Source organism: Triticum aestivum, chromosome 6B, assembly GCF_018294505.1.
Source record: "Triticum aestivum cultivar Chinese Spring chromosome 6B, IWGSC CS RefSeq v2.1, whole genome shotgun sequence".
NCBI lineage: Eukaryota > Viridiplantae > Streptophyta > Magnoliopsida > Poales > Poaceae > Triticum > Triticum aestivum.
This window is the reverse complement of record NC_057810.1, coordinates 694,507,444-694,522,263: the sequence shown is the minus strand read 5'-3', so window position 1 is coordinate 694,522,263 and position 14,820 is coordinate 694,507,444. Positions and strand designations below refer to the sequence as shown.

The 14,820-nt window shown below is 47.5% G+C and overlaps 2 protein-coding genes across 5 annotated transcripts; both read left to right on the top strand.

The window, feature by feature from the left end:
* The first annotated feature begins 241 nt into the window (after positions 1-241).
* On the top strand, positions 242-2,981 carry LOC123134926 (F-box protein At5g49610). Its single transcript, XM_044554074.1, has 2 exons — positions 242-421; positions 1,674-2,981. The coding sequence occupies exon 2, from the start codon at positions 1,727-1,729 to the stop codon at positions 2,819-2,821; it is 1,095 nt and encodes a 364-aa protein (XP_044410009.1). The 5' UTR covers positions 242-421; positions 1,674-1,726; the 3' UTR covers positions 2,822-2,981.
* Positions 2,982-7,826: 4,845 nt separating this feature from the next.
* On the top strand, positions 7,827-10,874 carry LOC123139398 (uncharacterized). 4 transcript variants are annotated; one of them, XM_044559200.1, is made up of 7 exons: positions 7,827-8,384; positions 8,469-8,624; positions 8,739-8,804; positions 9,254-9,586; positions 9,713-9,782; positions 9,909-10,056; positions 10,529-10,874. In XM_044559200.1, the coding sequence occupies exons 1-7, from the start codon at positions 7,842-7,844 to the stop codon at positions 10,575-10,577; spliced, it is 1,365 nt and encodes a 454-aa protein (XP_044415135.1). In that variant the 5' UTR covers positions 7,827-7,841; the 3' UTR covers positions 10,578-10,874. The 4 variants fall into 4 exon arrangements, with proteins under 4 accessions (XP_044415135.1, XP_044415136.1, XP_044415138.1 ...); XM_044559201.1 differs by having other exon boundaries at positions 10,497-10,874; XM_044559203.1 differs by lacking the exon at positions 9,909-10,056.
* Positions 10,875-14,820: the final 3,946 nt, after the last annotated feature.

Genomic DNA, 14,820 nt, shown 5'->3' with positions numbered 1-14,820 from the left:
TTTTATTCCCTGGCGATTTTGCAAAAAAAAAAAACCTGCAATCCCCCGAATCGATCGGCCCAGAGCGTTGGGTGAGGAGCTGGCGGTCAAAGCCCGTGTGGACATGCCAGTCAACCGCCAAATCAGCACGTACGTAGAAGAAAACGTATATTGGACCGTAGATGACCACCTGAGACAAGTTCGAGGACTGTATTTTGGGTATTTGTAAGTATGAGGACTAAATTGGCCAACGCGACGAGTATGAGGACCTGGAGTGAATTTTTCTCAAGCCAAAATAACCGCCGCCGGCAGCGCCCCGAGTCCCTCCCCGGTTTCCTGGCCTCCAGTAGCGCCCCGACTCCATCCCCGACTCGCTGGTCGGCGCAACGGCTGCGTCCGGAAAGCTCCGTCCCGCCACCACGCCGCCACCAGTGCAGCACAGGTTCGTCCCTCCCTCAACTTTTTCTCAGATCCAAGCAAAATAGAGAACCTAGGGGAGGGTGAGATGGAGCCGCCGGCACCGGGCTGTGGGTACAGGGGGTGGCGGCGCCGCCGTGGCTCAAGACGGGGAGGCACTCCAAGGGCGCACCGCTTCTGCTCCAGGGAGCGGGGCATGCTCGCTGGAGGGGATGACGATGGGGTCAATCTGTGGCGTGGAGAGAGAGAGAGAGAGAGAGAGAGAGAGAGAGAGAGAGAAAGTTCAGATTCTGATGAACCAATATGTTATTGTGAGTGCTAGGTGTTTGTTAGGACGCGGAGTTTCTGCGCCCGAGCTCAAATGAGCTCGGGTGAACAGTAAAATCAAAACTAAATCAAAAAAAATTTAAAAAATCCAAATTTTTTTTGGGAGAAACATTGGCAAAAGTTTTAAGTGCTTGCAAAAATTCATCATGAAATCACATTTCTAGAAGGCGTGGCAAAAAAAACAAAATCAGTACTCTGAAAAAGCTACTTTCAACAGCATTTTGGAGCACTGAATTTGTTTTTTTTGCCACGCCTTACAGGAATGTGATTTCATGATGAATTTTTGCAAGCACTTAGAACTTTTATCAATGTTTCTCCCAAAAAAAATTGATTTTTTTTCGATTTTACTGTTCACCGAGCTCAAATGAGCTCGGGAGCAGAAAGGCACTTTCGGTTTGTTTAGCCTGCCTGTATATGCTACTCAAAATTGGTAATGTCTAGTTGTTGACCAGATACGCACGCACTAGATTCAGAGTGGTGTTCTTCTTAATAGACAATTTCTGAGTGAGGATGCAGAGTACTAGTGCTATTATTGAGAAAACCAGATTACTCTGCTCCTCGATAGGAAGTCGTGAATTGAAGTGGCAATAGGACTGTACATGTACTGCTGCTGGTGTGTTTTACCTTGTTAATTGATGAGACAACCCCAGATTTTACTGTGCCTTAGGTCGGAAACTCTGAATTGAAATGGCATATGCTTGTGCTGTGGTTCTTCCTTTTGGAAGAGAGAGCAGTAGAAAGATGAGAAATGTATGGTGCTTGTGTGCGCGCTTGTTGGTCGCTGATGGAACTAGTACTGTCGTGTGCTGCTCATCCATGTGGCCTCTTGTATTGTACAGTATGATGCTACTGATTGGCTGATTGCTGCACTGGACTGTATTGTTTTTCGCTGCTGATGCTATTGCTAGTTATTTGTAATTAAGCTCCATGTACCTTTGTTTTTGTTTCAGATTTTGATGAGATCTCCTCTCCACCGCCGTCACTCCCACTGCTGCACGGATCCATGGCGGAGTCAGCAAGTCTCCTCCATGGCCTCCTGGATGAGATCTTCATGTTTGAGATCCTCGTTCGCCTGCCCCCCAAATCCCTCCTTCGCTGCCGTGCCGTCTGCCACGCCTGGCGCGGCGCCACCTCCGACCGCGACTTCCTTGTCGCCCACCACGCCCGCCAGCCCTCACTCCCTCTCCTTTACACTGAAATTGACGACCCGCCGTCCATAGACATCATCACCCCCTTCCCCTGCGACCACCGGGCAGACGACAAGCTCCAGTCCGTTGCCCAACTCAGTGGTGCCCATGACTTCTTTCCCGTGGCCTGCTGTGACGACCTCCTTGTCTTCACCACCTGCGGGGGTGATTGCCTCTCCATCTGCAACCCGGCCACTCGTCAGTATGCTCGTCTCAACCAGCTTGATGACTTCACGGTTTTGGGGATGTACCCACACAGCCCTACCAGCGAGTACCGATTCTGCGTCTGCCCGGAAACTGATGCTCAAAGTGGCTTCTACGTCTTCACATTAGGCTCTGACCAGGAGCCGAGGCACATCGGGGCGCATGCCAAGGGACTGTGGCAACAACAACCTGTCCTTCTCCGTGGTAGCCTGCATTGGTACACAGAGCGACTGATAATGGTATTTGACACCACCGCTGAGTTGTTCCGGCAGATGCGCTCTCCGATTGATCCTGGCCATGCCAAGGCTGACCTGTTTGAGATGGGTGACTTGCTTGGCATTTACAGTCTTAATGAAGAAGAGACCATTGTTCATGTCTGGGTGATGCAGGACTATGAAGGCCAAGTCTGGGCCTCTAAAGCCCGGGTTGAGTTGCCGATTGCAGAGCTAAGTGTGCAATTTGAAAACTTTCACGGTTTTTGGTATGTGGAGGTTGCATATTGGGATGATGATGTGCTCGTGCTGGTTAAGATTGACAAGGACTCGCTACTTGAGCTTGACATCGATGGCAAGTTGGTTGCTAGTCTCCATCGCAGATTCCTCTGCCATAGTGGACTTCGGCTCAAACAATCTCTAGTTTCACATACCTGCTTTCCGGCACTAGAGGATTATGTTCACCTTTCATCTGACCAGATTGTTATGTTCTGAATATTATTTAGCTTTTCATCAGAGGGTGGTGGTGCTTCTTGACAGCCTTGCCCTCCGTATCTACATGTCCTGCAGTATGTATTAACTGAATCTACCGAGCGCACTAGCTTTCTTTGCTTATGTATTAAAAAAACTTATGATCAAGAAGCTCTGACTGTTACATGGCCGCTTTATATTTCTTTGAATATCATTTTTGGCCGAAGTAGTTGCCCTGCGTGTTGATGCTAAAATTACAAGTCATTTGGATTTGGGTCAGCGTTTGAGATGTTTGCTGATTACTCTGGCTCATGTATGTGTTGATGCTAAAATTACAAGTCATTTGGGTCAGCGTTTGAGATGTTTGCCGATTGCTCTGGCTCATGTCTATGTTTTGTTGAACTCATTTTCTTTTTTCATGTTTATATAGTGCTCTGCTTGGTACTTAATTATTTAGTCGTTTTGGTCAGCATTTGAAATAGTTGCAGATTGATCTGCCTCATATCTCTGTTTTTCTCTGAGCTGAAGAATGGCCTTGGTTTTTCTGTATCAAGGTCTTATTTCTTGAAGATCATCTTGTGGTTTTCATAATACTAAATATTTAGCCAATATACATATGTTTCCTGTTTCCAAGTATTGTTTTAGCTGACGATAAAATGTGGCAGATCATCCTCTCAATTTGTTCACTTTGATCCCCCCCTGTGTAGTTAGCAATCTAGATGCCTCTTGGTGTCTGTTCATTGAACCGAATAATTGACCTGCCCTTTTTGTTGAGGTCTTCATTTTTAGAGTTTACCCAGTTATCCTTTTAATACTAAATATTTAGAAAATGTACAGTTGATTCATGTTTCTTTGTTTTGTTTTAGCAAATGGTGAAATAAGGCAGATTATCCTCCTTGTTGACTAGCTAGTTGCACCTGATTTCAGAAGAGTTTGCAACACTACTTAAATTGAATGATTGCATGATAGTTAACTTTCAACTCAATATTCTGTTGCAGTTCATTCATGTTCATGATTCCATTAACATCTGGTCAGGTATTGAAACATAGTGTTATATAATTCTGCCTTTGTGTTGTATCGTTTAGAATTACAGATATGACTTCACTTTAACTGCTAACCACTTTTAAGGAATCATTGCTTCATGTGATCTTCGATCTTAACATATGCTCGAGAAATGGAACTTGGTACTAATGAGCAGAAGATTAAAAACTGGGTCCACCATTAGCCGACTAGTTTCATTTTGATGTATATACGAGTTATGATCAATGATCTCTGAATGTTTCATGGTTGCTTGAAATTTATACTTGTGTGAATATCCTTTTGGGATGAAGTAGCTAGCATGATGATGCCACAACTATTCACTCATTTTGGCCGACGTTCGAAATTGTTGCTAATTGACTTGCACCATGCCTCTGTTTTTCTATCTAATGAATTGACTTGGATTTTTTATCAGTGTCTTCTTCTTTCTTAGAGATCATCCAGTGATTTTCTTATAATACTAAATATTGAGCCAATATACATCAGTTTCCTGTTTCCAAGTATTGTTCTAGCCCACTATTAAATGTGGCCATCATCCTCTCAATTTTTTCAGTAGCAACTAGAACCTCATTGTTAGAGGAACTTTATGCGCTGATCGTTAAATTGAATGCAATGATCACATTACAGTCAGCTTGTCAGTGAAATTTTTTGTTGCAGTTCATTCTTCTTCATCCGGCCATTGCATCCGGTTCGGTATTAATTGCCGTTATTGATCACAGATCATATGATGTGCCATTCCTGCAGGGTAATTCCGTAGCTGTTCACGTTAGTTGTAGGCTACTAAGATTTATAAATAGTGGAGAAATTCTTTGGAGTGCGGTTACAGTTTACAATGTTGATTCAGTATACAAGTTTAACACCCGTGATCTGAAACCAGTGAACAGCTGAAACTGGAGTTATAGTTCTTGTACCAGAGCAACAACGCGGGCATCCTTGACTGTATTCTTTGCTTTGTGGAGCTAGCTTCTTTTAACCAATTCTGTGGTACCCTTAGCTTAAGAACGGGAAAAAAGCTATAAGTAAGGCCATTGGTTTAGTAGCTGATAGCTGGGGTGAGGTTAACTTAAGCTGAGAGTCAGTTAAGAACACCCAGCCAAAACAGTGAAACATGTGTGAGAAACAACAGAACCAAACCAAAAGGAGGAAGACCAGGGAGAAAAATGGTTCAAACACTGGGTGGAAAGAATAGATAGAAAATACTAGGTGAAAAAGCAGATGCAAAATGTTGGGAAACAAAAAAAATTGGAGATTAGAAAATAAACAAAGAAAAAACGAGCGGTACTTTAAAGTTCCTAGGATTGTTCAGCAGTACTTCCTAGGAGGTTTTCACCCTGTTTCTTGAGTAAATATGTACCTAGCAAAAGAAGTACCTATCATCCAAATTAACATGCCACGGTCCAAATTAACTTAACCTTCGCTTTCCAGATATCTAGAGGTCCGAATTTACATGTACCTAGTTTTTATTGAGGTTTACTTTTCTAGAGATTACCCAGTTGTCTTTTTAATACTAATTATTTAGCAAATGCAAATTCGATTCCTATTTCGTGTTTTGTTTTAGCCGACGGTGAAATGTGGCAGATTATCCTCCTTTTTGGCTAGCAAGTTGCACCTGATTTTTACAAGAGCGCGGCGCGCTAGTTAAATTGAATGGTTGCATTATAGTCAACTTTCAAGTGAAATGTTCTGTTCCAGTTCATTCTTGTTCATGATTCCATTGAATCTGGTTTATCGAAACAATTCTGCCTCTGTGTTGCATCATTTGGAACTATATTTATCATTTCACTTTAGCTGCTAAACATTTAAAGGAATCACAGCTTCATGTGATGTCTAATCTTAACATATGCTCGAGAAATGAAACTTGTATTTATGTGCAGAGCCCATGTTCTTTTTTTCTGTGACTGGTGTCTGGTGCAATGCTCCACTATGAGATGGCTAGTTTCTTTTTGATGTATACAAGTTATAGTCAAGAAGCTCTGACTGGTTAATGATAGATTTGCATGAACACTTGTGTGAATATTCTTTTGAGCTGAAGTGGCTAGCATGTTGATGCTTAAATTATGAAGTAGCTTTGGTCAACATTCGAAATAGTTGCAAATTGATCTGTCTCATGTATTTGTTTTAATTTGTACTGAAGAATTGCCTTGGTTTTTTATCGATGTCTTCTTCTTCTTAAAGGTCATCAAGTGGTTTTCTCAATAATGTTAAATGGTTAGCCAATATACATCACTTTCCTCTTTCTATGTATTGTGTAGCCGACGGTTACATGTGGCTGATCATCACCTTGATTTGTTCAGTTTGACCTGATTGTTAGAGGAGTTTGGAACTCTGCTTATTAGATTGAATGGAGCGATTGCGTTACAGTCAACTTGTGAGTGAAATGTTCATGTCGCAGTTTATTCTCCATGTGTGCGCATCTGGTTAGGTATTGAATTGCCCTGTTATAGACTTATACTCCCTCAGTTTGGAATTACTTGTCACAAAAATGAATGTATCTACAACTAAAATACATCTAGATACATTCATTTTTTAAACCAGTAATTCGGAACGGAGGTTCCATCCGTCGTCCGTAGTAAGCCGCGGATGATGAAGCCGTAGTAGAGCTACTGCTGAACATATGTAATTTTGTTTTTGTTTTTGAGAAGGAACATATGTAATTGTACCAGGCACAGTTGAGGATGGGACAGCACAAGGGCTAGCTATGTGATGAAAATGCTGCTCCAGATCGTGTCGCTCAACTCCGCGACAGCTGCCGGCCGGTATTTGTGGCAACTTGCTACCAAAGATGGTGCTTGCTAGCCGCGGACGGTTGAGGGGCGCCAACACTTGTTTTCATACTTCGTACGTGCCAGTAGATTGAGTACATATACGTGCAGTATGTTGAGTCATCTGATAGCTAGTCGGATAAGGAGGAGTACTCCGATGAGACAGTGATGATGCCGACGGTCCTTGAAAGTGCGGAGCGTGCGAAAAGCGTGTTCTCAATTTCAAGCCCTCGATCAAGGGTTATCAAGTACTCAACCGCAACAAGGCGTGCAGCCGTTTGATATTGATGGCCGACTACTGTGCCCGCAATGCACTATTCGCTGGCCATTTTCGCGGATGTCTTCGGATGCTTAAGACTATCTTCGACCGTTTGTCCCAAAAACAAGAAACGGCTAGAAAAGATGTCGAGAGGGCATTTGGAGTTCTGCAGGCCCATTTTACAGTTGTTCGTGGACCTGCAAAACAATGGGATCCGAAGACCTTGTGGGAGGTGATGACATATTTGTGTGATCATGCACAACATGATCGTCGAGGATGAGGGTGACGATGCTGCCGCAACTCTGGAATTTGTGAACGTGGGTGATCCTATCCAACTCCCGGACTAGAATCCGACCACATTTGAGGAGTTTATTGAAGTGCATCAACAAATTCGGCATCGACCAACTCACGAGTAGTTGAGGAAGATCTGATTGAGCATTAGTGGACAGTGAAAAGGGACAACAATATTGAGATGTAATATTTGAACTTTTTAAAATTCAAACTTGTGTTGCATGTGGCTATTTGAACATCCATACCCTTTGCATGTGGCTATTTGATCGTAAAGACTTAAAAATAAATAAGAAAGGCGGGATATATGCGGCTACGATTGGATGGCATCCTAACGCATTCCTTTCCCAAACTGGTCTCCCCTGTGCGGGAGAACTTTTACTGGTTGCCGTTGGAGATAACCTTATTTTACTTTGGCTCGAACCAAATTTACCCCGAGAGCCCCCGGTAAAAGCTCCCCTCCAACGTCACGTCGCAGCACCGACCGCACAGTACGCGGAAGGCAATGCGAGTACGCTGACGGCTGACCGAGGCCACAGGCGCAGCGCAGCGCTGACACGCACGCCCGCACGCCCGCGATAGATCCTCTCTCTCTCGTGCAATCCGTAGCTGCGCCGCGCGAGGTCACGGGGCGAGACTGTTGCGCGTTGATAGCCGATGAGCCGAGCACGGCACGCCATTGATGGCCCCCGCGTAAATGCGGCGCGAAGATGCAGCGTACGCGGACGGACGACGCGGCAGCCGAACCCAGCAAACCACCTCCATCAATGCGCCTGCGAGTTGCGATGTCCCTCCTCGTCCTCGCCCTGGTCCTCGAGACAGAGAGAGAGAGAGAGCTGTGGGGTGGGGGAGGGAACCGAGGCGGAGGAGGAAGCCCGGAGCCCGCGTGAAAAGAAAGGACCTCGAAAGGCAGGCTCCGTGCAGCTTTTTTCCCGAGGAAAGGAGCGCCAGAGCACGCCCGTGCGGTCGCGGTCGGTCGCGGCATGGGCTCTCCCTCCTCCTCGTGAGCAGCGGCGCCGACCAGTTGCTGGGCTCCTTCTCGGTTCTGGCAGCGGCGGCCGGCGGGCGACCAGTAGTCCAGCGGCTCGTGGCGAGCTCTCCTCTCCTCTCCTGGTCACCAGTGCGGCGCTGCGACGGCCGCCGGCTCGCCATGATGGACCAGGAGCACCTGGACTTCATCATGCGCCACCAGCACCAGGGCGGCATGGGGTTTGCTCCCGCCGACCGCGGCGACAGCGAGGTCAGTGCAGTGCGTGGGTGGCCGCCGCCGGAGTCGCTTGCTTGCTTGCTAGGCGCGGTAACCGGCTGTGGACTTGGATTGCAGGAGGCGCTGGGGTCGTCGGAGTCGGAGCCGGCGGGGAGGCCGCGCGGCAAGAGGGCCCGCGCCGCCGAGGTGCACAACCTCTCCGAGAAGAGGCGGCGGTGCAAGATCAACGAGAAGATGAAGGCGCTGCAGAGCCTCGTGCCCGACTCCAGCAAGGTCCGTCCGTGCGTCCACGCTGCTGTTCCCTCCTCTCTGTTTTTTTTTTTTTTTTTTGCTGGAAGCTAACTGAGGTGATGTTGCATGGCCGGCGCCGGCGGCGGCTGGCTCCAGACGGACAAAGCCTCCATGCTCGACGACGCCATTGAGTACCTCAAGCACCTCCAGCTCCAAGTGCAGGTCAGCAAAATGCTGCTCCCCTGAATTTTCTCAACAGAAAAGTTTATGATGTGTCATCGCCTGAAAAATCATATGTGCTGGTCAGCAGTCAGCACTGCTGAACGAAAAATGTGAATATCTCCCTAGGTTTAAAGCCCTTAATTTGGCAACAACAACAACAAAAAAACAAGAAACTGGACAAGGCATGTTGATTTAGCTAGGCTGTTGCGTCAGTAGGTTGCACAAGGAATAATTTGTTTTGCATTTGACTGTATGAAAACGAAACATCGGTTTTCAGTCTTATTGTTGTTGTGCTGTGATAATCAAGTAGCTGCCCATTTCTGCGCCTCTATCAACTATGGAAAGCACCAATGCATCATTATACCCCATTTGTGCATTTCAATTTGTGTCCGGTCGCAATGGTTCGTCGCATTTCGATTTGTGTTCTGATTGCTATAACTCTGTTCCAGATGCTGTCTATGAGGAATGGAGTGTACCGTCCCTCGGTGAACTTACCAGGAGCACCTGACCATCTGCCGACATCGCAAATGTGCGCCGCACTTAACCAGAACAGCGTCGATGCATCATCAAACCGACCAGCTGCCATGCTGCCTATGAGTCATTTTTTAGGAGCAATGTCAGGGACTCGACATCCATTTGGACCTCCGAATCAGGACCGGCCGCGTCACGAGCCTCTTGTGTTATCAAGTGTTCCTTGCACGACCACTCGAGAGCCTCCGTTCCTTCTCGGGCCATCGCAGGAGTCCCCCCTTCGATCCCTTCAGTTGACCTTACCGGCCGAGGTAACTGTTCTGTTGAGTGCAGAGCATAAGCTTGTGATGAAGCCCCCTTTCCTCTGCAAATGCAGAGCAGCACATTTTCAGTACTTCCCATATACAGTTTTTCACTTGTTTTCTTATCCATGCCAGATGATCTTTCAAGAGGAGGCAATGCTAAAGCATCGGCTAAGTTCAACTCAGGAGACCACCTCGATGCCAGGTTAGAGATCGTAATAAATTTCAAATAACAAGTAGTTAGCACTTGATTTCTAGTGTCATCTTTAGCATTTTGGTGAATTGGTGAAGATATTTGTCTTCTTTCTGGCATTCCTCTATGATTCTCCAGTAGGGCATGAGATCAAGCAGCCTGTTAGGCAGGAAACACCTGCAGAGAGGGCTGGTCATTTCGATGCATGTTCAATCTGGAAAAATCAATCACATGACATGACGCCAAACAATCCGGAAAGCGTTCTGTTTGCGCCGCACTTTCGTAGGTAATTTTTCATCCTGACATGTAGGCAGTCATAGAGGGAGCGGATCCTTTCAGAAAAAATAAATCTTGAGAAGATCTTTTCTTTTTGGTTAGTCATGGTGCTATTTTTCATTGTAAGCATTTTTTAAGAAGTTAAGGAGTCAGAAGACTTGAAGTATGATCCACCTGCTTGCTGTAACCTGTACTTCAGTACCTGTTTTAAGGCTACCAAAAAATTACTGGTTGGAGTCACTGATTTTGATATAATAGTAACCTTTATTTTTGGGTTATAACAGCCCCTATACTAGTCATGTCACAACAGTTAAGCTATTTGATAGCCATCTTAAGCTTCCCATTTCCATTGACAGTCTACTTTAGGTTTCTGAAATCATATGAACCGTGAATACAGTATCCTTTCTCTGTGATCAACTTAGTCTGATATGTTTTATGTATTGATTACAGGAACTAACAGCTCTCTTCACGATCCCTGACAGATTTGGGAGCGGTACCGCTGACTCGGGTCTGAGGGCGGAATCGAAGTAACTTCGCGATCAAAATGGACAGATGACTTGGAATTTCTGGAACATTTGCTCATTGGAGTGCTCCATTTAGGCAGACAGGCAATAGGGTAGTAAGTGGTGATCGTCAAGATAGTAATGGTTTTCATCAGATGCAACTTGTCTAATATTAGCAGTAGCAATTATATATCAGCCAGACTGCATTCTTGATATGAAATCAAGAAATGCTGATCATGTGAATATGTAGCGTTAAGACCAGCCCCGAACCCGCAATGAACTCAAACCAGCTACTAGTACAAATGATTGTGATTCTCTGTGCTGCCGGTAACTAGTCCAGGAAACTTGAAACCCTTTACTTTTCCCCTTCTCTTTATTGTTTTGGAAATGAAGGTTAAACCTCTCAGCCGTAAATGCCAGATCACGGATTTTTATCCAAAATGTGAAGTGGTGAACAGTAAAATAACAACGACAAAAAACAAATTCAAAAATTTCTGAATTTCTTTTGTGGTGAACTTTGACAAATGCTTCAGTGCTTGCAAATTTTCATTGTGAAATGACATTTGTGAAGTCATGGCAAAAAAAAAGCAATACTCCAAAATGCTTTCCAAAGTAACACTTTTGGAACGTTGATATTTTATTGCCACGACATCCATGAATGTAATTTTGTAATGAAATTTTGCGAACACTTAAAACATTTATCAATGTTTGCACCAAAAAAATTCAAATTGTTTGAATTATTTTTTGTATTTTACTGTTCACCCGAACTCATTTGAGCTCGAGCACAAAAACACCACGTCCACTCCCACTACCCTATTTTTCTCAAAATGCACACATGCCACATCATCATGCAAATATGTATATGAAAAAGAACCACCTCAACATGCAAACACACATGAAAAAAGGCCCACATCTATAAATACAAAAATCCTTTTTATTTTAAATTTTAGTTCTCTTATTATTCATCCAAATGTTCATGTTCCAAATAATTAAATATCACAAAAGTATATTGCAACGAACTCCGGACGCAACGTCCGAGGTATCATCTAGTGTTCGCAAAGCAGGCCTGATAGGTGGGAACCCGATGAATGAGTTCACACCTGAGGGTGGCCCAATCTTCATGTTGTAGGATTAAATCTGGAGGGATAACTAGCTGCAAGCAGTCGGGGTAACTAGTTTTATACCTGCCAAGGTTGGATGCAACCCATACGTTGGGGATGGCTGACCGAAGCTACAAGAACTTCAACCCGCTGTCCGAACAATCGCAGAACCATAAACCGGTACTAACCCACACAAAACGTCCGGAACCGTAGAGCACGAATTAGGGGGAACCAGTGACTCCTTCTCGCGAATCCGGATAAACTCACAAGAGCAAAGGTAGCAAGGATCTCTCGGATATGTCTAGCAGTCTTGTTGCATAAGGTTATAGCTGAATAGTTTGACAAAAGGTTTTTTAAGAGGACTGGGGGAGATGGAGTTTTATAGCAGGGACAACCCCCCTTAGCTTGGTGTGAAAATGGTTTCAAAAGTAAGCAGGTTTGCACGGCTTCCTTGGGGGAATAAGCAGTCAACTTTGGGAGTTGTTGGAGAGCTCCTCAAAAATTCGCGAAGCCTTGACAGTCTGGACACCTTTCATGAGATTGCCTAGAAATTTTGACTCACAACTCCAAATGATGTGAGGTTTTTTGCATTGGAAAGATAATTTGATGTAGCTTTTGTTGATGTACCCCTATGGCCCCGTCTCTCCACCACATGGGTGTGGCAGAACGAAATATCAAAGATAAAAAAGATAGCATCAGCTTCACTTGAAACTTGTTTTCTCTAAACTTGTTCCTTCAAACCGGTTGCTTCAAGAGCTCATAAGTTGTTGGATTTCTTCCCTATGATATCTAAGTCCAACCAACAACAATGGAGATGAAAGTGCAGCCATGTGTTCAAGATTGTGGTGTGAACTTAAGTTAGCGATCACTTGGCCATGTGTTTGCTTGATTCGGCTTAGTAATTCTTTCCAACTAAATTGTGCACTTTTCTAAAATGTCATGTATGATGTACCCATGTGCTCATCAAGGCCTCCATCATAACTTCCCGCGCCCATACACCAACACAAGGCCCGCTTTAAGGACCATGTTCCATTAATAGTCCATTGATTCACATGTGTTGAGTATATTGTGTACGTGTATATTTGTGTGTAGGGCCCACCTCCTGTTTTCTTTGTATAGTCGAGGTTGTGGCCCACCTCTGTACTTATATATACGTGTCTGGTGCACCGATCAATACATCGAGATTGCACAACCCATAACTTGCCGTTCTACATGGTATCTATCGCAGCAAGATCCTAACCCTAAAGCCGCCGCCGCCGCTACTCCCCGCCACCGCCACCAGCCGCCGCCGCCGCTACTACTCCCCGCCGCCGCAGCTGCTGGTCGCCGCTGCCTCCCCACCACCTCGCACGCCGCTGCCGCCGCCTCTTCCCGAGGCCGCCGCCGCCGCTTCTCCCGCTTCCGCCTGCGCCCTCCCTCCCCCGCACCCTTCCCTCCCACTCGCGCCGCCACCTTCCCTCCCACACGCGCCGCACCCGCTCCACCCCATCTGCCACCTGCGCCGCCGCACCTCTCTGCCGCGCCGCAACCACCTCTCCGCCGCGCCGCAACCCGCCCCGTAGGTCCCAAACCCTAACTCTCGCCATGAGTTCCTCCTCGTCCACCGTTTCTAACCCGTTTGCCGGTCCCGATGTCACTCTCGTCCGCGACCTCAACATCCACGAGCGCGTTCCGGTCAAGCTTGATCACACCACCGCCTCCTACTCCGCTTGGAAGCGGTAATTTTCGCTTGTGTTCCGTGAGTACCTTCTGCACGGCCACGTGGACGGCACCGTGGACTCGGCGCTCATGATCAACGACGAGGAGTGGATGATCCTCGACGCCACCATCATCCGCTGGTTCTACCTCACCATCTCCAGCGACCTCTTCCACACCATGGTGAACGACGAGGACGACGCCTATGCGGTCTGGACCAAGCTCAACGGCCTCTTCACCGACAATCGGCTGCAGCGCAAGGTCCTGCTCTATGGTGAGTTTTACGGGTGCCAGCAACTTGACTCCTCCATCGATGATTTTTGCATGCGCCTCAAGAAACTCGCCGATGAGCTCCGTGATCTCAGGGAAAATATCGGCGACGAGCTCCTCATCAGCACCCTCTCCGGCGACCTCAACGAGGACTTCGGGAACGCCGCCTCCAACCTCACCCTCATCCCAGAGCCCACCTTCGCCAAGGTGGTCGCATACCTCAAGTTGGAGGAACGCCGGATGCGGGTGGCCCGGACTCGCGCGACCCACACCGCCCTCGTCGCAGGCACCCGCGGGGGGTCGGCCCCGCCACCGCCACGCCCGACGCTGCCCCAGCCGGCGGCACCCGTCTTCCCGCCTGGATTCCCGCCCGCACCGGCCGCCCCCTTCCCACCGCCCCAGCCGGCCTCCAACGGGGGGGGGGGGTCGTCGTGGCGGTCGCCGTGATGGCCGCAAGCAAGGGGGCGGCAGCGGCACTCAGGGAGGAGCACCCCGCCCGCAGCAGCAGGCCCCTCAGCCGGCCCCGTGGTACGCCGGCCAGAACCCATGGACCGGCGTTTTCCACGCCTACTCCATGCCGGTTCCTCGGGCCCCTGCCTCGGGCCTTCTCGGCACTCGGCCCCAGCCACACCAGGCGTACTACACCGCGCCGCAGCCCTATGTGGCGCCCTACGGTCAGCAGCCGCCGCTGCTGCCCCTGACGGCTGTGCCGCCTCTCCCGCCGGCACCGTGGGACCCGGCCCTTCTGGCGGCTCTCCACAACGCTCCTTCCCCGTCCAGCTACACCGACGGCGGCGACTGGTATATGGACAGTGGCGCCAGCGCTCACATGACGGTGTATCCTGGTAACCTCCACACTACCCATCCTGTCCACACCTCCAACCGCATCACCGTCGGTGACGGTTCTTCTCTTCCTATCACTCATATAGGTCATACATATTTTCCGTCTAACTCCACTCCTATATCCATGTCTAATATTCTCGTTTCTCCTGAACTTATTAAAAATCTTGTTTCTGTTCGTTCTCTTACACGTGAAAATCCGATCACTGTTGAATTTGACGAATGTGGTTTTTCTGTTAAGGACGCTCGCACGCGGATGGTGCTCCACCGATGTGACAGCCCCGACGAGCTCTACCCGGTTCACTCCGCCACCTCCACCACTTCCGCCGCCCCTGTTGCTCTCGCCACCGGAGTGGATCTTTGGCA